The following is a 26,478-nucleotide window of genomic DNA, read 5'->3' on the forward strand; positions in this document are numbered from 1 at the left end:
TGTCCCTGGCGAAAGAAACTGCAGGAAGTACATTCCCAAAATGCAGCTATTATTTCTATGTTGTTGTAAAATAGATTTATTTTTTTTTTAGAAGCTTGTCCACACAAATGGTTGGGTTTTGTTTTTTTTTTTAAATTACACTGAGATCCTGTAATGCTAATAAAATAAGAGGTCAGCATTTAATCGGAGGGCTCTACTTAATTTTATATTGTAAATCAGTTGTTTTAAAAATATTCCAGGCTGAAATCTGTGCTTTTGTGTTGACAAATATTTCCTCAAAATCATGGTGAAGAAAGGACTCATTTTGTCCTTAGCTTCATTGTACTTATAGTTCTCATATTATGTTCCTTTTTTTCATTGGAGGCTCTGGTACCTCTTTTTCTGATTAGATACATATGAGCTACATATGAGCTACATACATGCCCTTTTGAAACTGTCCCTTGCTAATCCAGAGACTTTATTTCTCAGTGCGTGACAGCTTGTAACTTTGGTCCTGAATAACCAGCTTGTCCATCTCCTCTAATATTGGACAACAGCAATGAAAGTTACTTTGGGATTAACAGGAGCTCAGAAGCTTAGAGTTAATGTATAAATACCCTATGCTTGCTTGACCTAAAACTACTTTGGCCCTTAGCCTTATGCATAGAGGGTAGAAGGGCAGAAGCGGAGTCTCACAGGCAAACTGGACATAGTAGGAAGAAGCAGTCTGCCTTGAGTCTCAGGAATCTCACCCATCGAAATGGGCCTAATACTGTTTCCTAACAGTATTAGGAAAAAGTGAAAATACAGATGGAACAAATTTTGGCAACATCTAAAATTGAAAGCAAACAGTGAATTTGACTGACTTCACCTGATGTATTCAGGACTATATCTTAAAGAGACTAAATACGGTAAAGCTCGTTTTTGGTTACTGGAAGGCAGTAGTTTTACTGTAAAAAAGCCTTAAACGTATGATGTCTTATAGCTGTGAAAAACTGAACTCCAAACACAGACTTACTATAATGATAGCAGCAGAATTTATTTATATCGTATGTGGATTGCCTGGTCACTTCTCAGCTGTGCGATGTTTTGATCCCATGGACCTTTTTTGGCCATCATACCTACTTTTTCTGCAGAAACCAGGACGTTAGGGTGTGGTGGGGAAGAGAAGATCAGTGACAACTAGGAGTTGGGAAGCAGTTATTTTCCACAGCCAGACCCAGGTGCTGCAGTTTACACATAGGAGCTTGTTCTTTTAGGTTATATCTTTTCAGTGCTTAATTTTTTCCTTGGTTACAAATAATAACCCACTGTTCAATATTTAACCTAGAAAAGAAGGGGGTAAAAACTGAACTGTTCAAAATGGTTGGAAAACACTGCAGGCACAACATTCCAGAGTCAGGTGTTTTTACTTAATTACTTTTAAACACAAGCTTCCGATCACTTATGTTGTTAGTGAGAAACAGGGCGCAATTACACAAATACGTACCTTTCCCCTCCCTAGGAAGGAAGAAAACACCGTGTGTATTTTCACTTCAGGTTACACGCAGCCCATGGATGTTCACCCTGGCAGCTGACCGTGAGGGGCCAGCAGGTTCCGGCCCTTTGGTGTAATAGTTTCTGCCGCGTTGTGTGTAACGGCTTTACCTGACGTTCCGGGCTGCAGCCTCTCCGGCTGCCTCTACCCCGGCGTGAGCCGTCCACGGCCGCAGCCCGCCCGCCCGCCCGCCCGCCCGCCCGCCGGCCGGCCGGCCCGAATCCGCGCCGTCCCCTCAGCCGGCCCCTGCTGTGGCAAGGCGCTCGCTGCCTCCCTCGGAGGGGGCGTCTCCAGCCCTGAGGGGAGGCCGGTGCCCGTCTTCCGTGGTTGTGAGTGGGCTGCCTCCCTTTGGCGCCGCGGGGGATCTTTCCCCTGCGGCCTAGGTTGGCTCAGGGCCGGCGGGAACCAGCTGTGACCGGCGCGGGGCAGGTCAGGATGCAGCCCGTTGTGCCTTGCACAGGCCGTGAAGGCCGGTGTATTTCGACCCCGGTGACTTCTTCCAGGCATAGCGGAGAGGAAAGGATAAAGAGAATGCTCTTTTTTGGTTTTGTTTTGGTTTTGCATGTGGGTTTTTTGTTACTTTTCAGATTAATTATGCCATTTTTGTTCAGGGAATTCGTTTGGTGGGTTTTATTTTCTAGGAAAACTAGGCTGCTCTTCACCCACTTTATATAATACAAATGCTAGGTACAGTGTGGAAGGAGACTTTCAGCCTTTGATTTATATTTGCAAGAGCCTGCTTTTGAAGTGTGATCCAGGCCTGGAAAGCCTTTACTCAGTCTCAGTTCCCACTAATGCCTGTGTGAGGAAATGCTGCGTCTCAACACTTTACCCACCAGCACTTTGATGGAGAAATAGGAGTACCAGAGGGAGGTACGCTCAGCACTGTCTGTTTTTTTCTTTTTTTATTCCATGAGGTGTTGCTTGACAGCGAGGAGCCGTAGCGTGAGTGTAGTAGTGGTACTTGCCACCTGTGACACAGCTTCACGGTAGCTCCCCACACCACACGCTCTGTGCAGAACGGTGTGTCCGGGGGCTCCGCGCGGGAGGTGGCAGCCCTTGCGAGTGAGGGGGGGTTTGTTTTCCGAAATCATTCTTGTTGAGAGCCTAGCAAGCTGGAAACCGTTGGACTTGTGCCAGCAAAGATTTATTTTTTTAAGTATGGACGAGGATGAACAAATATTCCTTGCAGCGGATGGCCTGGTGGACTACTGAAGTGAGTCATTTAGTAGACTGGAACTGTGCTCTGCATAATTCATTTGAACTTAATAAATGCTGGTGGCTGGAAACACAATGAAAAAAACATGTTAAAATCTTAAGAATGGAAGTGTGCGTTAACGGTAACTATTACTAAATTAAGTATTTTGCTACATGTAGAAGCTATGAGGAACAATACTACACATTAAAAGCTCAAGGTTGCTTTTTTATTTTACATTGATGAGGACAGGAGAAAAACCTTAGCTTTAAACTACCTGGAATTTGTTTATGTCTCAGATTTGCTTTACCTTAAAAATATGTTTTGAGAAAGCTCATTGGTTACTATTTCTGTGTCCTGACAGTTGTTGAAGGCATACTTCATTTGCTTGCATGCATGCCTCTACTGACCCAGCACTGAGGTCCGTCAGTGCACTACAGAGATGTGTATTCACAGGTTTTCTTTCCCCTGTTCTCACACTCAGGTTCCTCCAGTAGCTTCTACAGCTTTTGTACTGCCTTCAGAGTGTGGTACTTTGTGTTCTGCTCATCGCTTCTCTCTCAGGTAACCTAGCAAGCAGACAGTATTTACCATAGTATTCTCCTTCACAGTTTTTAATTGCTCTACTATTAGTTCCTACATCTATAAATCTTCTATTTCAAATTTTCGTGGGATTTTTTCTTTCTCTGGGATAGCCCAGTCATGACAAGATTTATGAAGAGGAGGACTTTCTTTTTTTTAATTCCTGAGGAGCCCAGTTAGGCTCTTGAGGAGAGCATGAAGTGATGTGCACTTTGTTCACCTTCTTGGGTAATGCTCTGCAACAGAACAAATCTTGGAAGAAAGTTTTTGAATTGTTGGCTCTCATCCCCTGCAGGTTTTTGTCAGCCATATAGTAGATGTTTAATTCATAAGAGTATTTTAAAACATTTACTTCCCAAACTCCTGTAGGCCACAAAACACTTCTCGCTGTTCTGTAACAAACCTTGGGCCTACAGTAAAAGACCTAAACTGTATTGAATTGGTGCAAAAAATAGAGATAGGTCAAGGGAGCTGTCAATTTGTAAAGTCCTACATTTGTTTACTAAAATTTTGGAACATATGGACTTGTTACAGAGAAAAGCGGCCTCCCCTTTTCCCTTCCTTCTATCCCACCTTAATGGTCCTTGACAATCTTAACTGACCATCCTGTCTCCAAAGGTGTAACAAAGGTGATTGTGTAACACTTGAGAATGTAAGTAAAACATACAAATCGGGCACTTTGCCCTTCTAAGTAAACCACACATTGAAAGAGCAAACAGTTTGCAGTCAAGAAAGAACAATCAGATTTCCTTGTAACACTTGATGTATTAAAAATAGTCAGTACAGTACTTGCACAGAAATCTTGAACTTCATGAATCACTTTAATGTCTTATACAATACGATTAATTTCACAGTCACTTCCACAAACATGGTAAGTTTTGTTCTGGAGTGGTTCTGATAACTAAACTTGTACAGTGGAGTAAAGCTGCTTTTGTCTCTTGCTGTTCTTGAAAAGTGGTTCAGTATAGAAATACGAGAACAGGGACTAAAGCCCAGGTGTTTCCTCTCTCAGATGACTGTCATAACCATAATACTAACAAGTGTCTGTTTGTCTCCTACTGAGCAACTCCAGCTGCATCTTTGGATAACAGTCCACTTAAGAGCAGCCTGTAATGCTTTATTCATTCCTCACCTCCTGACTAAAATAAAAATTGATTTCTCTGGAAAAAGAAAAAGGCCAAATATATTTCATATTACAAAAATCCTGAGAGAAAAGTCATCATGTTATTATTCAAAATAACTGCATGGTTGAGACACAGTTCTTGTTTTCCTCATTTTGTGTAGATGCATATTTTGTAATCATTGCCTCCATTTGTGACTCAAAGAGCAGTGCAGTTTCGAATCTCCTAACCTTCAATCTCTTTTAGCATATTTTCACCAGTAGTCTTTATTTTTTAAATAGCTTTCCATTGTTCTGTACATCTCATGGATATGATTTTTTGAGCAAATTGTAGACTTCTCATCTTTGGCAGTTTACTTAATGCTCTCCCTTTTGGGAGATCAATGCTTGTTGTGTGAAACAGATTATAATCTTTTTCCTACTACCTATCTATGACATAAAGCTGTGTTTAAGAGTTTCCTGTTGTTTTAATCTCCTGTACTCACAGTGGTTTCTAGTTGTGATGATCTGCTACAAGGAATGATGAAGGTTCATGGCAAATATTCAGTGTGACATAGAACTTTTTTCCACTAAACATTACTTGAAGGTTGAAATACAGCTCATCACAGAAGTCCCCATTAATATCTGAATACTTCAGGTGTATAAGGTCTTGAAGATGTTTGCGCGTTCAGATTCTTATCCCCTGCCCCAAATCAGCCATTTTTCCCACGTCTTCTTGCTCTTAAGTGTGATGTAAGTGGTTCAGATAGATGCATGCTTCTAGTTCACATACTGACAGCTCATGTGTCAGCTTTAGACGCTGTTGTCTGTTATATGGCAAAACATTTTGCAGCGCTATTTGATTCAAACTAACGTGGCTATTTGGAAAGGCTGTCTTTCTGTCTGTCTTCTCAGTCGTATTTGACCAGTGCGCACCAAAAGCCAGGATTTCTTTTTTCTGGCAGAGAATGTCATACTATCTGTCCCATGTTGCCATTCTTTTGATTTGTAGTTCTTAAGTGGAAGTGCATGGATACCAGAGCAAGTGAGCAACTGGCAGGACTTTGCCTTTGAGAAAGACTCTGCATTGAAAGGTGGTCCTTCCCTCAATCTGAAATCATCTAAATTTTTTGACCACAAGGGCATACATTCTAGTCGCTTTATTTTTCTTAGTCTTAAGGAAATGGGAAGGACTTGGGGACAATCCTAAGTGGTTTTGTTGGCATGTTATTGTCAGTTATTTTTGATAAGGCGGTTAATGGCTATGGGGTATGCTATGTTGTTCATTTCAAAGCTTTACTTGCATGTAATTGTCCCAGATCATCTGAAAATAGTATGCAGTAGATGTATAAGATTTTAAGTTAGAAAAGACAGCTCTACTATACAGCTTTTAGGTATATTTATTCAAGATTATTTAGAAATCAAGTATTAAATCCATTTAAACTTCCATTAAATACATTAATTCATGTGATTGTAAATATCATTATAGTATTTGAGGTAAATACAGCAATTTTTAAAATTTGAATTAGTTTCTAAAAGTACTGTTTTCACAATCATGTAGATGTACATCTGCCATGTAGTCAGAAATCGTGTATACCCTAGCTATAACTTCCATGTCTTAGCAAGCAGGGACCAGGTCTAGTCATGATAAAGTACTTTGGTTTCCATATCTGTTCTGCCCTCAGCATCTCTACTAAAGGTTGCCAGTAAATATAGTGATATTTCTGTGATTCTTTAACGGTGGCTTTTATTTCCTTTTCAAAGCAGGACAAGCAAAACCAAATGAAGCAAAGAAAGCAGGACAAGTCTAAAATTAGACTTGATAAATATAACATAATAGGAGTCAAAATTATTTACAAGTTATTTGCGCTGGACAAAATTTTCCAAGTGTTTTAGCAAGCAATGACAAATAACCTGGAATGCGCAGAATTATTTTTTATCCCCTCTTGAGTTAAAACATTTTACTCACACCTTAAATTTTGGTATGCTGTTATGTACAAAAGACCATTAACGTTTTTCACATTATAATTTTGTATGGAAAATGTCAACCCACACTGAATTACTGGATTTAGTTCGTCACAGCACTTTAGCTGTTATTGAAGTTCCTATAGAATTGTTTTTAGAAGATGCAAATTTGAGAGATTATTTAGTTAAAGGTAAAAATTGTCTCAGTTTGAACAATATGCACATTGTTGAGAATGTTTGTATGTGTTGGGAGTATTACTGAGAAATTGTGATGAAATATGAGATATTGTATCTGTGACTTAGACTTGTGAGTGAAGAAAAAATTCCTAAATTGACTAAATAGCAATGTTGTCCTTCCCCGCTCTGCTTTTGGGCCTAAGAGGTCTACTGGGATTCTCTGCCGGATCCTCACACCCACAGTCTTAATTTAGGAAGGTTTTATATAGTAAGCTATAAGTCCGGTTTCAGCTAATTTCAGCAGAAACTTGAGAAAATAATGTGGATCCTTTGCAGGGACAAAAAAGGGGAACGATGAAACAGAGGAGACTGATTTTATCTTTCATTTATATTCTCTACTGGTCTGGTTCTGCTGGAAATTACTATAGCTAAGTTTTTTTACAATCTAAAAGCTTCATAGCAAAAAATCACAGCAATATAATGTTACTAAAATCTCTCAGCATTATGTTACTAAAAGAACAATGTATGTTGGAAAAAGGCTGTGTTAAATCCTTTGTCGGAGGTTATCACAATTTCTTGCTGACACTGTAGTGTGGTGCCATGTTAGATTATGACAACATAATTTCCTGAAATCAAGACACCTTTGACATCCAGTTGTAACTAGGAAGAATATTTAGAGATAAAATGAAATACCAGTGTTTTTTAATACTAGACAGTGCTGCTTGTGATGATAACTAAATAATAACTAGTTATCTCCATTAATATTTTTGATGTAGTGATCTATTTCAGACTTTTAGAAGCACTTAATTTACGCCTGAATCCTGCTGTAACTGAAATCCTAAGCAGAGCTTCCATTTTTTTGCAGTTGGGTGTAGTATATATGTGCACTGCAAACATAATGATGAACAGTAACCCTTGTTACTGCCACTAAATGGAGCATGCTCCAGTGCAAGAAGGAAGTTAGCACAGCAGGAATACATCTTTTTTTTTGCTAACATAGAAATAAACTGCTACTGCATTGGAGACCTATTTTTACCCTTTCATTTTTATACAGTTAAACAACCTAATGTTTAATATTGGTGACAGACCAATCAGTGATCTGTAAACCACACCACATGCTGTTATGTTGATGTGAACAATAAAATTTTTGGAAAAACGTTACTGCATCTAATTCCATAGTAAAAATAAAGTAGTTCAAAATGGAATTGTAGAGTATTGAAGAGGAATGCAATGGCATGAGTCATCTATTCAGCCACTTTGCTGCTATATATATGTGTTTTGTTACATGTGTAATCAAGAAAAAAAAAAGTAATACTCTCATGTGAATTATGTGAGAGTGTTCTACAGTGCTGAAATGATTCACAACTTTGTATGTAAACCTGATATATTAGTTAGCAGACTGGCTAGTCTGATTACAAACTACTAGTCTGGGATATTGCTTTAATGGAACTAGAATAATTATATATGTTCTTTGAAGAGGAATGTCATAGTTGCATGATAATGTTAAAGGAAGATTTGTCTGCCTTAAGGTAATCCTAACTGAGGCTGCTTACTGTCTGGTCTGTTAATATTAAGGAAGAAGAAAAATTTGTGATAAGAAAGTATTGGGAGTGCAGAAACTTCCTTTTTCTTTTTTTTTTTTTTTTTTTCTTTTTTTTTTCCTTTTTTTTTCTTTTTAATAAAACTTTTGTGTATCAGTTGCAACATACTGACAAGGGACAAAAATTCAGAAAACTTTGAATCTTTATAGTAAGTTGTCCTGTTAGCAGTTCAGGTTCTTGTTTTGGTAATTTTCTTTTCTTTTGACTCCTCTGTTTTCTTTAAGGCCTTATTCGATTACAAGAGCTCATCAAGGCTCCATCACGATACAACCTGAGACTAAAAATCCGTCAGTTACCAGCTGACACGAAAGATGCAAAGCCATTGCTAAAGGAGATGAAAAGAGGCAAAGAATTCCATGTAATCTTTGACTGCAGCCATGAAATGGCAGCAGGCATCTTGAAACAGGTAATCCTCATTTTGCTTTAGATGGCCTAATCTTTTCCATCCCTAATAAATAAAAGTAATATCCAGACTCAATGGCATTTAACAAGCAGGGGAATTGTATGTCAGTTTTACTGAGGCCTAAATGAAAATCAGCCAATGATTTCAGAGATAATTTTATTGGTGACTCTAACAGTAGCTGCTTTCATTATGTTTTTTAAAGAAACAGATTAATTGGTTCACGTACAGGGGAAAAGGTCTATCAGTCTTTCAGCTATGAAGAACTGGTACTCTGGAGAATTGGTGCTTTAACCAGGGTTTTAAGTGCTTGCTTAGTGTTATTTGATATAACAAAGATTTTATTTTTTTTTAAATTGAAGCCTCTAAATTGTGTACTCTTAATCAGATAGTGATATTTGAATAGTATGTTACTAACAGACCATGTTAATGTGTTCCGCTGAGAGGACAGAACTAATAGATATCTTTGAAGCCATATTCTCCTTGCACTATTAATAGGACTGCAAAATATCTGAATACATTTGGGTAGGTGCTTTGGAAGTGTTCACTTTGTTATGTACAAGTAAGATGAGTAGATGAGATACAGCAGAATCCCAAATACTTAACTGGCTTTATATTGCAGAAGCAGATTCCAGTAATGGCTTCCAAGAGAAGGTGGCAATACAGCAGCATACAAAGGACACAGCTCATAAAAAAGCTTACTGTAATCCTGAAGTGTGCATAGAAAACAAGACTTTGTGTGTCTTCTTTAGTTTAATGAGCTAGCTCCAAAGACTGGGAATTCCTTATGCTCAGAAGTTATTTTGCCCATAGTTTTTTAATTGAACTACGACTTGCAGTAAGGAGGATAGGAAGAATACCTAAACCAAAACAATATTCTACATTTCTAATGTACAGCCTTTAGTGGCTTTAATTTATGTTTCTATTGTGTTTGCTAGCAGACTGTATGGTTTAAATTGAAACAAAAATGTATTTAAGATTTGAAAATATGTCTCTCATTAAAGATACTTGGGCGTATTGTTGCAGGTACAATTAAAATTGCTAGTAGACATACATGTATGCTATCATTTCTTTGCTCTATTGTTTGTTGATGAAAAGGCTTTTATTAATTCCTAGTATTTTTAAACCCCTGTTGGTGGTTTTTGCTCTTTGCTAAGCATAAGGCAGCCTAGGTGGCTTAGCTGTTCAGCCCAAATGATTAAATGTACATTTATTTATTTTAACATCTTAAAAATGCAGATGGAAAATGTGTTGATAGCAATACAAAGCTGTAGTACTAACAATAGCTCCATTGAGGTACACATTTATACTATACCCAGTAGTTTTTAAGTGAAAAGAAACTTTTCTGTCACAGTATACAACATTGTGAAAAACATATGACTAGAGGGAAATGGGAGCAAAATTAAAAATGTATCTTTAATCATGTCCCAGAACCCAAGAGTGAGCATTCCAAATCTTTAAATCAAATTGTAAACTTTTTTATAAAACTACTTTATTCATCCTAAAGACTATAGAAGGAAGATACAGGAACAATTCTTTCTTGAGTGTTTAGATCTTTTTACAGTTTCTGTAGACTTTTAACTTCCTATTCAGCTCCAGGATTGCAATGCTTTAAGTACGTCTAAAATTGGTAGTTCTGCAGCTGAATGTGAGCCCATGCTCTCAAAATTGACACAAAGGATGTTAAGTCTGTATTTATTATTTAGTGATATTATTCCAAATACGGTGTTTACAAGTGTTTGTTGAAAAATAAAAATAAAAAAAATATTCATTTGTGAACTATTAATTAAGTAATTTTTTCTGGTAATGGAGAGATGAACTTGGGGAGACACGACAAGGGGTTTCTTCTTGGGAGGATGATTGGAAAGATTAACAGTGAAGTTGGTGGAAGAGAAAACAAGTTAGAAATAAAGACAACAAAGTACCTTGAGAGGCCAGTGAAATGGCAATGACTGTTTTCTGGCCAAAAATACATCATGAAAAGGGAAAAAAAAAATCCCATCATTCAGACAAGCATAATTAAATTAAGGCAAATCTCAGTGTTAACTACATCACCAGGCAACCAGGGAAAGCAGACACATTTTAAAAGGTTAGGGAAGCACTGGAATAATGAGAGCAGAGAAATTATAATGTTTTGAAGAGCAAAAAGGAGTGAGGTCTTTTGAGAAGTAAGGAAAGTAAGAAAATGAAGACATGGAAAAGAGACAACGCCGGCACATAGGAGAATCAGGAACATGTATAGGATGTTCTTGTGTAGAGATTCTATGGAGTATGAAGGAAACTGATTATAAGCAGTTAAGATATGGGTGACTGCAAATGTGTTAGGTATATAGAGGAAGATACCTTGGGTTTATTTAAAAACAACAAAAAAAGTTCTTAAAAAGCTAACAATGTTTGTAGTTGTACTGTTTCTGATGAAGTTGTAATATTTCTCATGAGGTGATGGATTTCCTGTGTTTAAGAGAATTTAAATTGCTATTGGCACACTATACTGTAGTTCTAAATATTATTGTGGAATTCTAAATACACAGGTATAGACATCCTTTGGAAAAGTGTTGTTGCAGTTTTTGTCAAAGTCTTGTCTAAAATATAACACCTGATCTGCAGCTGATATTTGGAATTCATTTTAGCATTTAACTTTTCTTTGGAAAAGAACATGTAGACTAGTCATTTCATCATTTTTCAGACAATGTCACAAGTAAAAAGGCTTCTATAGCCTTCAGAACTCTGATAATTCTTTTGTATACAAATTCTGGTATTGTGACACTTGTCTAATTGTTGCCTTCAGCATGTTTAGCGAGGTGTATCTGGTAGCTACTTGGCAAAGAATTACGTTGATAATTCCTGGAAAGGAAGAAAATGTTGCTTACTTATGTAGCTTTTTTACAGTGCTAAAATTAGATAAAAATCACTGTAGATACTAAAATGATTAAGTCATACTACTCTAAGAAAACTTTTGTGCAAAGCATGAAGATACATGCTTTTCAGTTGAAAATGCCCTCAATGTGCAAGAGCGATGAGATGTCCATAGTTTATTGTTTTAAAGTTGTATCTACAAATATTTGTTCTTATGCTGTTAAGAGAAAAGTGTGAACATTTTAAAATGCACAGTTGATCAAAACATATTTGGTATTACATAGTGAGCAAGACAGATGAAGGTACTTGATAGATATCTGAGTTTATAGAGTAATACTATGAATATTTGTTCTTCATTTTTACTGAAGTTGTGTGTATCTTAGTGTTCAAAACTTGACTCAGAGTATTTTTTCCATGGTTGGAAAAATGTACACATGCATAATATAAGCTTGGGTCCTTCTTTTAAATGCATACTATTGTTTATCAAAACAGAAAAAAATTTTCCTATTAGGTTGTTTTGTTTAAGGGAAGGGTTCAACATTGAATGAAAATATTGTCAACTCAAATTTTGTGTGGCAACTTAATGCATCCATTAGTATGTAAAACTATAAGCCTCTTTCACATTTACTGCACTAAACAGTCTAATAATATTCTTTCTATCAGAAGATCTGGTTCATAAATTCCTTTAATAGTCAGTAATCTGCTCTAACTGCTAGGAAATGACTTGCTTGACCTAATTTTAGTGTAATTCCAACCCTATAGTCTGATCCCAGTAGTGTTCTTTTGCAGCTTTTCATTTGCCATGTAAGTGTGATAAAAATGTATTATGTGACCTCAGAAACATTAATCTTTTGTTTATTTTTTCAAGGCTTTAGCTATGGGAATGATGACAGAATACTATCACTATATCTTTACCACACTGGTAAGTGGCTTATAAAAACATAGTGATGACATCTAACAAAGATGTTACTTTCTTTAATTATATTACTTGACAAAGTGAAAAAGGTCTGTCTGGAATGGGGTGTGAATACAAGAGGTTTTCTCTGTTGAGTTTTCTTTCTTTCAGTGAAAACTCATCAGGATGGTTTAATTATTGTTCAACAGTGTGCCCTGGAAACTGATAGACCTGAAAAAGCAACTGACTCTGTAGCACTGCAGTTTTTAACTTTCAAGCATGGTTAAGTATATAATTGATAATTGATTATTTATATTATGAATTTTGTCCTTTTTCTCTTTTAGCTACTTGTATGTAAAGATTATGCCATTTTAAACTTACTCATATATTCCATATTTTTAATCCAACATTTTACAAGGTAATTCTTCGCTGTCGTATGATTCCTGAATAATTTGGTGTGAATATTAGCAACATTTTATTTAACAGTCCATGTGAGCTTTTTAGGCACACAAATTATGGAATATTCTTTGATGTCCATTGTAAAAGTAATTAAGAAGGAATTTGATCATTCTTGGAACCATCAGGTTTAACATTTGCAATACATGAACATTTAAAGTATGAATGCTCTTACAAAACATAACAAACATGTATGTGGAAACCTTTTTTGGTGCTCACCGCAGCCTAACCAAGAAAGTTCAAAAGTTGGTAAAATAGTACACTAGAAACTACAGTTGTGCACATTGCTCTGTTTCCCATTGTCTTCAAATTTGCCTATTTAGTTTGCAGTTCATTAAGGTCTTTATAATACAAGTAATTTCAAGCATGAAACAGATGTGCCTTGGTAAAACCATGCTTGAAATGACCTATGTTTAAAGTCACATACATCTTTAAGTCCTTACGGAAATGAATCCTTTGTGGTAGGATAGGAAGTTCACCTCAGAATCACAAACCAGAAGTTCATGGAAAGTATTAGCATGGAACTAGCTTGCTGAATAGAAAGCAAAATAATTTGTGAAGTTCATTAGAACTGTAATGGCAAAACATCCTGCACAAGTACCTGTTTTATTTCAGAAGGGTAAGTTGTTTTATCGATTATGGATTTAGGATTGCATGCAATAGAACTTGTCTAGTCTATCCAAATGGATTCTTGATGTTTCAAGGGATTTTTTTATTTACTAAATTTTCATTTTGCTATTGCTGAAAATTGCTTCTTTGAGTGGTATACTGTCCATTGGCATTTAATTTTTATTCTTAAAGCTATGTTGAAAAATCAAGATTTTTTTTTTCATTCTTATTTCCTTATTAGAACATTAGCATTTTTAAGGAGAGACAAGTAGTCCATTAACTTGGAGCTGCCAAAGGATAATTTAGCGTGCACAAAATGGATGTTAGATTTTGATTTTGCAATGTAGCTTTGGAACTTGCATCGGAATTTAGTTGTTTTGGTATGTTAATTGCTTCTTACCTGACATGGTGAAAGTCCTGTCAAATAAATTTTCCAGTCACAGTGTTTACAGCAGTCTTCTGTGTATTCTCCTCTTGATTGATTCAGGGTCTAATGCAGTAGCTCATTAATACACCAACTTGTGTGTATTTATAATATATGCATAATATTGTTGTGTATATTTATTATATTCCTGTGTAAACATGAATGTGTTTGGATTAAATAATTACATCTGAGGTTCTGACTTCTTTCACAGCAAACACTAAGATAATTTTTAAAAGGAAAGATGTAACATAGTTCTAGTTATGTTCAACCTTTCCTTTGCAATAAAATGTTTTCTTTCTTTAGAAAAAGGACATGAGCTAGGTTATTTGTAAATGAATAACTTAAAAGCATTTTGACACCTGCATATCTTAGGTATTATATATGGAAAATAGTATCGTAATTACTAGCTATAATTAAAAATGGGTAGTGATTGATAACTGGTTGATATTTTTGTGGGCTTAGTGATGTTAACAATGAATTATATTCTGGTTTTCCATAGTACAATATTTAATCTTCTTCAGCTCTAGTCAGTAAACAAAATGGATTCGGGCAAGTGTTACATCTAACACTACCGTTTCATGGAAATTTATGATATATTAAAGTGCCAGCAAAAATCAATTAAAAATGAGATGAACGACTAAGTATGAGTTATGTGGAGAATTTGTATGTTCAATGAAACTAAAATTGTATTATAGGACAGTAAATGTCTTATGTATAACCTTGATTGTCACTTAAAAATTTATTTAAAAGGAAATAGAAAGTAAACTAAATGAAAGTTTGTTTATAATGCACATAGCTAGGCCTAGTGAGTCATGGCTGTTTTTTTCATCAACTGATGTTTTTTGTGGTTTTTTTCCCCATGTTCAAAACTTGATCTTAGACGTGAGTTTCCTGAAGTTAAGTACTGGTTCTACATTGTTTCTAAGGATTCTGTCAAAGGGATAAACTTGAGTTTACATGCTTGATCTAAAATGTGATTTTCTTCATCTTTATTAATTTATATTTGTCTCTGTGTGTGTTGGGGGGCTTAATACACACACACACACATACATATGTATTGAAAATATGTTAACTGGCAAAGGTTCTTGCAAAGATAAATTCCTAGTCAAAGATATGTCCATGTTTGGAGGTATGATTGATAGCTGTCAAAAATGCTTTCAGTTAATTTAAAGGCATGTACATTCCCCCCCCCCCCCCCGTTTATCATTTAAAGATCAACTTGTTCAAGTTTCATAGAGATTGAAAGTACAAGGAAACTCTTGTTCTGTTTATTTTATGATTTGAAGTCTGTTCTGGTAAGCCAAAGAAGTAGTGATTAATAATAATATTTTTAGTAATTAATAATAATTTTTACGCTTACTCTGGTATTTAAGCCTAACTAGTAGTGGATACAGTTCTGCAACTGGACTTAGCATTTCCTAAAAGTCTTTTATTAAAAAAAGGCAGTTGAAGCTGTTGCTCCTCTGTGAAACAGATTAATCCCACTATAGGGTCACCTGAGTTGCTTGCTCACAGACACAAGCCCCTAGATAAACAGAGCATACTTCCCAGCATATATAGCACTGTTACTCCTGCAAATTTCAGTACTCTCGCCTGAGGAGGTGGTTTAACAATTGAAATAGGAATTGCAGTGTATTAAAGAATTTATACGATGTTCATTTTTTTTCAGGACCTGTTTGCCTTGGATGTGGAACCTTATCGGTATAGTGGTGTTAATATGACTGGATTCAGAATTCTAAACACGGAAAATACCCAGGTGTCATCTATCATTGAAAAGTGGTCTATGGAGCGATTGCAAGCACCTCCTAAGCCTGATTCAGGTTTGCTGGATGGATTTATGACGGTATGAATATCATTGTTTAGTTACTCTTTTGTATATGTTTGTGAAGCTAAAAAAAACCTTATAACTTTTTATTTCTGTTACTAAAATTGTTTAGAGGTATCAGACCAAATATTATTGTAGACATGAGTCAGAGAGTAACTGTGGTGTTTCTGTTAATATTCTGTAGTCTGAATATATGGCCATATTAACTTTCTTTCAAAATTACACATACTGTATTTTTTTCCAAATGATAATGCCATACTGTAAGTCTAATTCATCTAGTCCATATTTCCCTCTTTTATTGGTGAAAATATTGTATGGGATCCTGTCAAATCCTGACAAAAATCAAGCTAAATCACAGTTGTTTCTTTCTCTGTGTTTTGTGTCTTATTCATTTAAGATTAATTCATTAATAGTGTGTACTATTTCATTTCTACATAATTCTTTTTACTTATATTTTATGAATAGTTTAAATAACAGCTTCTTACTACCTTTTCCAGTTTCTAAGCCTTCACATAGCTAATTAGTCTGGGTGGTTAGGTTTTTTTTTTTCCTTCCATTGCCACTATTCTCTGGCTTCAGTTCATGAAAATCACAGTTGCATTCATGCAAATAAACTTTCATTACTAGGTTTTCAGTGAGTTTCTGCTCATTAGTTGGAATTAAATCTAGAGTTATAATGTCAGGAAGGGATTAAGGGATTTATTTTAAAACATATCCTACATTAGGACCTCTTTAGTTTTCAAATTTGTTGAAAGATCTAATTTTCCACTTTGGCCTGGAGCGATTTGTAACATCTTTGCTGACAGAGTTCCACTGCTTTTTTTTTTTTTTTTTTTCTTTAGAAACCTTTTCATGTTCTTTTTGAAAAATAGCAAATTCTGTTTCTTGAAGATTGGTATCTTAGCTATCTATCAGTTATCTATGTTGTGTTAATTGAGCCACGTAACATAGCTAATCTTTTGAACAATTCTGCTGATAAGCTTTAAAGATTTTATAGACACTAGGTACTAATTGACAATCAATATCATAAACAGTTAATTTCCTTTTTGTCTTGGTTTTGGAAAATTACCCTTTCTAGAGAAAAAATACTTCGTTTCTTCTATTTACTTGTATATAGTGTCTTGAAGGTGATAATTGGAAAAATTTTAAATTTAATTTATTTATTAGTTCTGTTGCGCTGCATTTTATAGATCCCATCATATAGTACTTTAAAAGTTACATTGTTCATTTCTCCACATAATTCCAAATAAGCAAATGAACCCCCCAAAATTTTAGAAATGTGTGAAGTATGCATCTGGTTTACACATAGCTGCTGCTTATTATTGTGAGTCATTGTTTCTTGCTTCCTTGTTTGCATTAGTATTTTCATTCTTTGATTTTTACCTTTTTCAATTTGAAATTTGTAGCAGTTCATCTCACTCACTGTAGTTGTATATTTTTTACATTGATCAAAGATAATAATTGATCTCAAACCTTTGGATAGTTACCAAGATTGGTAGCAATAGTTTATCAGAACAAAGGGCTGTGGTCAATAAAATCATAGAATAATAAATATTGGAATATAGTTCTGTCAGCCAGTTGCATGTTTTTCATATTTTGTGGTGCTGTAAAGAAAGTGCCATTCTCTGAAAAGCTTCTGAAGTGAGGCAGAAACCTATTATTGCTAGCATATGACTGTGTGAGACCATACTTTACACTATTACTTTGCCTCAGGATAGAAAATGATGAAGAAATGCATGAAAAACACACTGGTTTCTCTTTTGGACTCATAAGAGGCCTCTGTAAATCTGAGTGGAAACAAGTATTCATACAGACTGTGATGAATATTTTATGGGGATTCTTTATGTTAAGCATCTAAATGCACTTTGATTACCTGGGTTTTAGGTACCTGATTTATGCAGATAGAATTTAAAGGATATTTAAAGGCCTAATAATCTCTACAAGTGTTAGGTGCTTACAGAGCTTTTATAATTTGGCCCTTAGATACAGAAAAAACATTAACAGGATGTCAGTTTGGAAGGTGGAAAAGTTATGATGTCATTGCACAAAGTTCTTCCTGTGCTCAAAATAAGATAAATGGAATAAAATAAATCATTTTATTGACTTGTTATCAATAAAGTTGTTAAGTTTGTGAAATTGGACTTCCACTTCACTGTTTTTCATGTGTATTTAAATTCAGAAATGCACTCAGGAATTAAAGATTCTACACAGATATGAATTGCTCTTATGGAGTACTCTAACTGATATGGGCTAAACTGGGAATTTGTTTTATTTTCACTGGTTGATAATGACTACAGCTTATTCAGAAAAATATTAGCAATAAGCCTGCTTAATGGGAGTGCATTCAGCTTGAGCCACATAGCTAAATGCTGTTTAATCAGGTATTGAAACACCTGAAACTCGAGAATTTGCCAAATAAAAAAGTGACGTTTGTATATCTCTGAGCGTTTAGAGACCTTAGTGAAGACTTAACTGGTTTCCAATGGTGTAAAACCAGGCAGTTATGGATTGCAAAGTTTATAAACTCTGGTGGTGTTTGTGTTATGTTCTTCTTCCTCTGCCTTTACCACCATATACAAATCAACTTAGTCATCATGACGGAGTTAGAACTATTAATTTAACTCTGACATTGTATTTCCTTATTTATGATTCATAAAGTTCCTAGTCTCAATTCTTGTTTCAAGTTGTTTTCTGTAGGCTTGTATAACTCTCGAATTAGTATTTAATTTTCCTCATAATTATCTGACCTTTTGTACCCAATGTTGTAAAAAATGGGTATAAAATTTCATCTCGTCTCTTTGGAATGTTCCAAGTCAAATTTCCAAGTGTGCACCCTATTGACTTCAGTTAGGATAGTTTTTCCTTTGTTTCTAGGCTGCTCCTCAGGACAGCTCTGGAAAGGGCGATGCTTTACCACACCCGAGAAGATTAGTCGCAAAAAACAAATTTTCCATCACATTTCACTCTCCTTTTCAGGAGATTCTTTGTATGGACTTTGGAAAAAGAAATTTAAACTATTTAATAAATGCTACCATATTTAATAATTTTATAATTTAATAAATGTTGATGTATTTGTATAACAAAGAAACTAAATCCATTCTATGATTTAGGAGAGTAATTACAGCACAATTGGCTTTGCTCTTTCTGTGACCCCAGAAAATCTGTGGAAATGTTGGCAATCGTTTCCCTTGTGTCAGACTATACGTGTTTGCTTTACACAGACTTCTTGTGATAAAAGGTTTGCTTGTACAAATGTTTATAAGAATCAAATAGATATGATTTCTTCTAACGTCTAAATTAATTGGTGACTTTGAAATAAAACTGTGAATATACTTCTAATATGATACATAGAATTCCTGAGGAAGTCTCAGTGGTCTACTTCTATTGAAGAGGTTTTTCTATCATGATTCACATACCGATAGATTTTATTTATACTTTTGATGGTTCTTTCATATTTCTTTATTGGTCTGAGGAAGTGGTGCTTATCCTCAGAACGTATCAATAACCATACAAATATATTTGAATAGTGACACATTTAGATCTTTTATGTCTGTCACACATGCAGAAATGCATGTGCACACATGGTATATAGCTTACTAAGTTACTTAGAAGATTATATTTGTTTCTTAAAACTGTAAAGGTCTTTTTTTTCTGAGTATTCTCAGTAGTGTTGTATTTATTTTGATCATGTTTTTATATCACCATCCTCTTACTAAACAGATAGAAAGAAATATATAGTGCTTTTAAAAGTAAAGATCACATGGAACTGGCACACACCATGGCTGTTGTTTCTTGTAATAAAAGTACAAGAATATGTTAAGGATAATTCTGTCACAGGTAATAAGCCATGCCTTTAGAAAATACGAGAAGAAAAGAAAAGTCAGACCAATCTGTTGCAATACTTCATCTTTCTTACTAGTAGAACTAACCGTATTTAACATTTCTCTCTCTTATTCTGCTTGTCTCTTGTTACTGTTGGGTGAAAAAGTCCCAGTGAGATAATGAATAAAATCTTTGCTCATGTTAAATCCAAAGCTAGGGCTTTTTCAGACTAGAATAAACTTTTTAATGAATTCTCACTTGATCCTGCAATTCCTGACTTAATTAAGCAATACATAAAAGTGTGGGTTATTGTCTTTGGCTTCTTACATGTTTCCAAATAAAATCCAAGGTATTTCTAATATGTCACAATCTAGCTGGTAAATGTCTGTTCATTCATGCATTTTCCTGTTTCTCACCACTAATTTCACTTGCTAGCAGTTCAAAATGCACATTTGTAAAGTTAGACTGTGGGCAGGGTGGGTCCTTAGCTTTTGAACTTGCTCCATCCATGAGAAGCTTAAATATACTGAACATGAAGGTAAAAAGCACCAGTTATTGGTTTGGTCAGCTGCCTGACTGGATTACCAGTGGTTTATCTATGGCTTAATTGTTCTATTAGAATGTTTAGTTGCCTATACATCTTTTACAGGGTTATAGAAACTGGTGCATAAAAGTAAAATAAAGATATCTGCAGGTTATTTTTTCCATGCACATTTCTGTCCCAGAGATTAGTTAATTATAATATATGAACAGCATTCAAATCAAAAGAGGTTGAATAGCATCACTGAAAGTTTTGAGGTTTGCTCTGAGAAAAATATTTGGAGTTGTATGTCACCAAAATGAATGTGTTTTTTTGTATACAAAATGTATGACAGATTGAGGTATGCAAACGGGTAGTTCTGTTGAGGCAATCTGCCTTGAAAGTATTTTAACATTGCAGGTTGCAATATACACTGAACCTAGTCCGAAATAGAGCCTTGTGTTACGGTGTTACTCAACAGCTTCTCAGTGGATTGAGAATCTTTAAACAATTCTCTGATACATGATATATTCATTACTGTTATTTTTCACTAACTTCATACTAAATTCTGAAATTCGAAAGCTGTTGCTACTTAGCAACCACTTGAAGAAAATGACTTGGCGTTAAAAAAACTGCACTATTTTTCAACCAGAGTAAATTTTCTTCTTGAAAAATGAATTTATAATGGAAGTTAAAAAACCCCAACAGAACAAAATAAAAAAACATTTAATTTATGTAAGTTTAGCTTTTATTTCATAAAAAAATTTTAGATTTGCAAGGGTTTATCCTTATTTAGCTTGTAGCCAAAAATTGAATTTTGGATTTTCCTGCAAGATGGAAAGACTACTTAATTATGATGACTGAATATTTTTGTTAAATTCAAACAGTACTGTCATCTGTACTGTACTAACGGAAAGATAATCTGGAGAACAGAGCAGTGACATACTATTTTCAAGAAACTTTACTTTGGTATACTTGACTTCTTATTTTTGAGTCTGTACAACTAGCACAGAGAAAGAGAAAAAACCCACAAAACCCTGAGCATAAATGCACTCCTACCTTTATATATGACAACCATGATTCAGACCAAGCAAAGTAGAGCATGAATAAAGTGTTATGAATTCAGAATTCTTTTACTCTACAAGTATTAATCTTTCACAGTTTTCTGTGCCTCAAGTCAGAACTTAGTGTGCGTAATTAAGATGACCTAACAAGCTCTGCTGCTTCATTAATGTGAAGTTTTCCTTTCTAATTGCTTTTGCCTATCATCCGATTTAGCTATCTGCTTTCATCTTACGTAGAAAAGAGTGTACTTTTTTCTATTCATACTATTAATTCTATTTTTTAATGTTCACTTTAGTAGCTGTATATGACAGGTGCAGGAAAGCACTGTGGTACTTGATGAATGCTGTAGCTAGAGGTCAATATTAAAGCGTTTTCTTCAGAAAAAGCATATTTTGGGTCTGATATGTTTTGTAGGCTGCCTAGCAGAATAGAGCATTATTTAGTTGTGTGCATTCTCTTTCCACTCTTAATTGTCTTTATTTTTTTTAAATACTTTTAAAATTTCTCCTTTCTTTTCTGGATATAGCATGCTTTTCAAGCTTAGGTGTTCTCCACCATGAAACATAGTATTTCTCAGTAAGTGAAAACTGTTTTTGGTAAAAAATTAGAGTGATATTAAGTACTGAGGGCAAAAATGCAGATTTTTTTCATACTCGGTATAGGCTTATGGTTAATTTCTGTGTATGAGATTTTAATCTGATTCAAAAAAAAGAATGATGAGATTTTATGAATAAAGATTTGAAATTTTTAGAAGCTGGTGTATAGACTTGCTCAGATAAGAATAGGTCCAAGGATATTTTCTTTAAATACATAGCTGTAAAAAAAGATGCAAAGATCATGAGGAAAAATGCTAATACCTTGATATCTTGTCCTTAATAGAAAGACTATGCAGATGCATTCATTCCGCAGAGCTGGCTAGGAAATTAGTTTTGAAACTAGCCATTTTGAGGGATACAGTAAAAATGCTGAAAAAATTGGTTAGGAATTTGAGAATGGAAATGGAAGACAGAATAATGTTGGATTTGTAAAAGTGTTGGTATTTTCTCCTAATTAGCTCTCCATATTTGCACACCCAAAGACTTGGGGGTCACATTTATATCCTTTTTTTGTTCTCTGTTTCCCCTGATTGTAAGAAAACTTCCACTAAGTGACTTCTCAATGTTCAAACCTTATGAATGTCCTGTGAAGTCTAGTTTATCTGAATGTTCACCTTCTTAGCGTTGTGGTTATGTTAGTTTAATATTCTCAGAAATTTTGTTGAATCACATGGTAAGATAAAGAATTGCTAAAGAAAAGGATGGTCAAAGGGTGAGTGTGGATGGACAACAATGGTGTATTTTCAGTTGCATTAAATCAATTGGTTTGAAAAACCCTGAAACCCTGTAATGAGTCAGACCAATGCATGAAGGCAATGTTAAATGGTGAGCTGTAATCAGGTGAAAGAGCTGAATAATCATCAGAGCTCTTTGGCTGACTTTTGGTAAAACTTTTTGAATCATGTTAACCTAATTTGGTTAAGCTAATACAGTTAGAAAGTATACTTTTTTCCATTATAGACAAGATTGGAAGAGATTAAAAGGGTGAGGGAAGGCATTGAAACCATGGCACTTGTAGCTTAAGAGCCATCTGAAACTTAAAAATCTAGAATTAAAAAAATGATTCAGTTTTTTTTTTATCATGATATAACCAAGGCTTAATGATGTTTTTCATGAAAAAGATAAGTAACTCCCATGTCAGATAATTGCACATGAATAATAGAGGGCAGTCTTCTACTGCTATGAAAGACAAGTATGTATTTCTCAGATTCAATACCCTACTTTTTTTTTTTTTAACACTAGAATTTGAATCTGGGTGTCTCTGATCCTTTTTAATCAAGGTTTAGGTGAGCAGCATGAGCCGCAAAAATATGTGAATAAAAAAAAATACAGCAGTGATAAATGAAGAGATTAGATTTTAACCAGTGATGAAATTAAGCTCTTAATTACTGACTTAAGAAATAAGGGAGATGCAAAACTGGAAATATCCTCTACTAGCAATACTAGTATTTTGTATATTTAGTTCAGTTTATTTTTTAATCCGATTTTGTTCTATACTTCAATTTTTTAGTTTCTTTGTGGTGTTCTCCAAAATTCACTGCTTTGCTTTCTTCACAAAGGAAGGGAAAAAATTATGGTATCATCCAGGGTTTTCTTTCAGCAGACTTCTGGAGTTTGACTTACTCTGTTAATCCCCAGATGTTAGGGTTTTCAATCACTGTACAAACACATAGATAGCGAGGCTATGGCACTGGGTACAAACTCTGCACTGAAACAGAAAGTTCTAAAATTTAGTTTTGTTTTCCTTTAGGCAAATAGACTTTTATAGTTACTTGGGGGTAAAAAAGAATAGATTCATTGCAAGTATAATATTTTTAAGCTTGTTCAGTTAGTGCTTTAATGAAGTTTCGGTGCTTATCTAGTGGTGTTAACAGAATCTACAGCTGCTTTACTTCCTGCTAATTCCTTAGAGTATGCTTTGATTTTTTTAAAAATAATAAATGATTTCATACTTGTTTACATTCTTGTTTTGAAATGGTAATCTCTTTAATTTAGCAATGAAGTGATCCTATAGGAGATAAGACTTCCAATTTGTTGAATAACTTGTTATAAATTACTCATTTAGTTCTATTAACAGTAAAAGGATATTTGTGAAACTGCAATTTCTTATTTCCATATTGTTAGGTAGAGATAACAGTTATAACAGTTATATTTGAGATAGCTAGTTAAATAATAATTTAGTAACTACTAACAGGCACTGTGACTGGACAGAAGGAATTGATGAGGAAAAGGTGCTGTTAAGGTTCTTGAGGGTGAAAAGATCCATAAAAATAAAAAGGAATACTCATAATAGAAGTACAGCCTTGGATTCTGATTTAGAGCTTCAAAGAGGATAGCTTGTTATGTAGAGAGCTTTATAATTTTCCCTTTAGCAAAAGGAATTTTCTGGATTTGCTGATGAGATGTGTTTAGTAAAACAGTGTGGCAGCAAATGTGTACTTCAAAGGAAATACTAAACAATTACTTATTACTGCATTACAAGCTAGGAATCTCCCCTAGGCACAGTTAACTTCGTGAGTTTAGGGACTATGCAGGATTTCATGCTGTAAGATGTTTTAGAAATGATATGTCAGCTATTTTGAGAATTAATTGCATTATTAAATATTTGACTCCTGTATGTAGTCTTTCGTGGTATTTTAGGAGACAGGATCTGTCAGAAACTTGCGATCCTATCCTGAAGGAAACATATGCCCAAGTGTTGTATAGCATTTAGCAGAAATTGCAGCTTCTCTCCTACGGAAGATTTCATTGAATTCTTCCAGATGTGGCTTGAGGTATGCATATATTTATAAATATAGTAAGATTAACATGGATTTATATAATGCTTTCATGTTAGAACTCTCCTGCTACATTTTTACAAAGTAACAGAGGGAACTCAGTGTAACAGCAAGTACAGAAATGACAGAGCTTGAGTAACCTGCTCCTATGCAGTCTGGGAAGCATAGGTTGTTTTTTGAAACAGGAATGCCTTCACTCAGGAAACATGTGCTGTATGAAATTTAAAGTCTGAGGACTGTAACCCTGTATAACATAATCTGTCAAAGATAGTAGTTTTCTTAGGATATGCATTCTGAAATTCAGTTTAATAGTTTATACACTGTATTTATTGTAACTTTTCAGGAAAAGTGATTGAAAAGCAAGATTACTTTTATTCTGTTTCTTTGCTGTTATGGTTAAAGAATATTGTCTTTAGGAGCAGTGTAATCAATTAAAGCTGTTAACCAGCAGACTTATTTGCAGGAATGAACATCTCTAGCAATCATTATGGCTACAGTTGTAGAATGTGGAATGGTGGCAGCGTAGCCATGCTAGGTTTAGCAGCGATGTAAATCATTCAATTTGTGGAGAGAAGGGACCATCAGTTTAGCCTTTATTGTGTGCTCATCAACTTCACAGCAGCACTGCCTGCTAGGGCTGGTATGTACTCAACTCAACAGTGAGGTTTAAAAATATATTCTGAGTAAAATCCTTGTCCTTTGAAAATCAGTATATGTGTGTAATTTGGTTAACTTTTAGTTTGCTACATGCATGCCAGGCTTAGATATGGTAATGCAGATGAGTAGAAGAGTTGATATTTTTTAATTTTATTTTTTTTTCAATGGAGTGTTAAACGCTACATACTGTAATGGAATGAAAAAGAGTGAACATCATATCTAAATATTCTTCTTTGAATATTCAGGTGGTTAATTTGGGCGTAGTTTGGTAAGCTCTAACTGTCTTCATTATATACTTCTGATTTATGAGAAACAAGAATGTGTTATTTCTTTCTGTTATTAATTAATGCTTACTAATTACTAGACTAGTTGACATAGCTGGTAGAAGTAAACAAGCTTCTGGGCATACCATTCTCTCTGCTAAAGACCCGAAGGGGTATGTGCTTGAATGTTTTTCCATAATTTTTTTTTTTCCATCTCCAGATGTATATAGATTTGTCTAATAAAAGATATTACTTCTCCCTACAAATCTTCTTTTGCTTATCTCCTTAAGTTGCAGCACACTATTTCTAATTTTAAATGAGTTCATATAGTACATGTAGACTTAACTGGGACTTTCATCCAGATCAGATATATAGTTATTGCTTAAATTCATTTTCCTAAGGGATAACTGTATTTCCTGTCCAGAACATCATGGACTCAATTTCAGTGCTTTCTAGATGCCACAAGATATTGTGCCTGGCCTCCACCTGCCCCTCCAGAAGCCCACAGGTCTCCTACAAGTCCAAAATCATGTCTGCCCACATTCTGTGGATGTTTCGCATATCCTTGAATATTTCAAAAGGTACTTTAAGCTTCTAACTAGAATTGTAGCAGTGAATATATTTTCCACTTAAACAGTCTAGTGGGAATACAGTTGCCACAAGCACACATACAGAGCTATTAAACAGTGCCTAGGAAAATTCAAGCATCAACCTGAATCTGCATCTGAATATCTTTGTTACCTTTGGAAACAAAATTAACGTGCTTTCATTATTATATGTTTTCTTTGTGAACCTGAGGCCTCTGCTGTCCTAAGCCACACAGCATAGGAAATAGGTGAAAAAATAACATACTGAATGCACTAAAGATAATTAAGTATCATGATGCTGTGAAACAGAGATTCCAGATGTTACAGTTTTTATATTCTTCATGCTTCCACTTCCTAAAGCCTGAGTATATGTATAGTATGTTAATAGAGATAAAGCTGTATCCTATTTCAGATAATGAGAGGCTATGTAATGTCCTGGAAATAAATATTAAACTTTAAAAAAATTCCTTATGTTGATGCTATAGAATTATTTATTCAAGCCTAGTGGTGAAATGCTACTGAGACAGTATTGTTTTGTAAAGCATACTCTGTGCATGTAATTTCTCTCAATATTGTTTATAAAAACAAAAT

The 26,478-nt window shown here is 34.7% G+C and overlaps 1 protein-coding gene across 2 annotated transcripts in view; it reads left to right on the top strand.

Moving 5' to 3' along the window:
* The window catches only part of GRIK2 (glutamate ionotropic receptor kainate type subunit 2), a 424,554-nt gene that overhangs the window by 154,432 nt on the left and 243,644 nt on the right, over positions 1-26,478 (top strand). For both annotated transcript variants that reach the window (XM_049818325.1, XM_049818326.1), the window contains 3 exons: positions 8,360-8,541; positions 12,260-12,313; positions 15,445-15,618. In XM_049818325.1, the coding sequence (XP_049674282.1) occupies positions 8,360-8,541; positions 12,260-12,313; positions 15,445-15,618 (410 nt within the window). The remainder of the gene's footprint in view (positions 1-8,359; positions 8,542-12,259; positions 12,314-15,444; positions 15,619-26,478) is intronic.

The sequence above is a fragment of the Accipiter gentilis genome, chromosome 15 (assembly GCF_929443795.1).
Source record: "Accipiter gentilis chromosome 15, bAccGen1.1, whole genome shotgun sequence".
In the NCBI taxonomy this organism is placed as follows: domain Eukaryota; kingdom Metazoa; phylum Chordata; class Aves; order Accipitriformes; family Accipitridae; genus Astur; species Astur gentilis.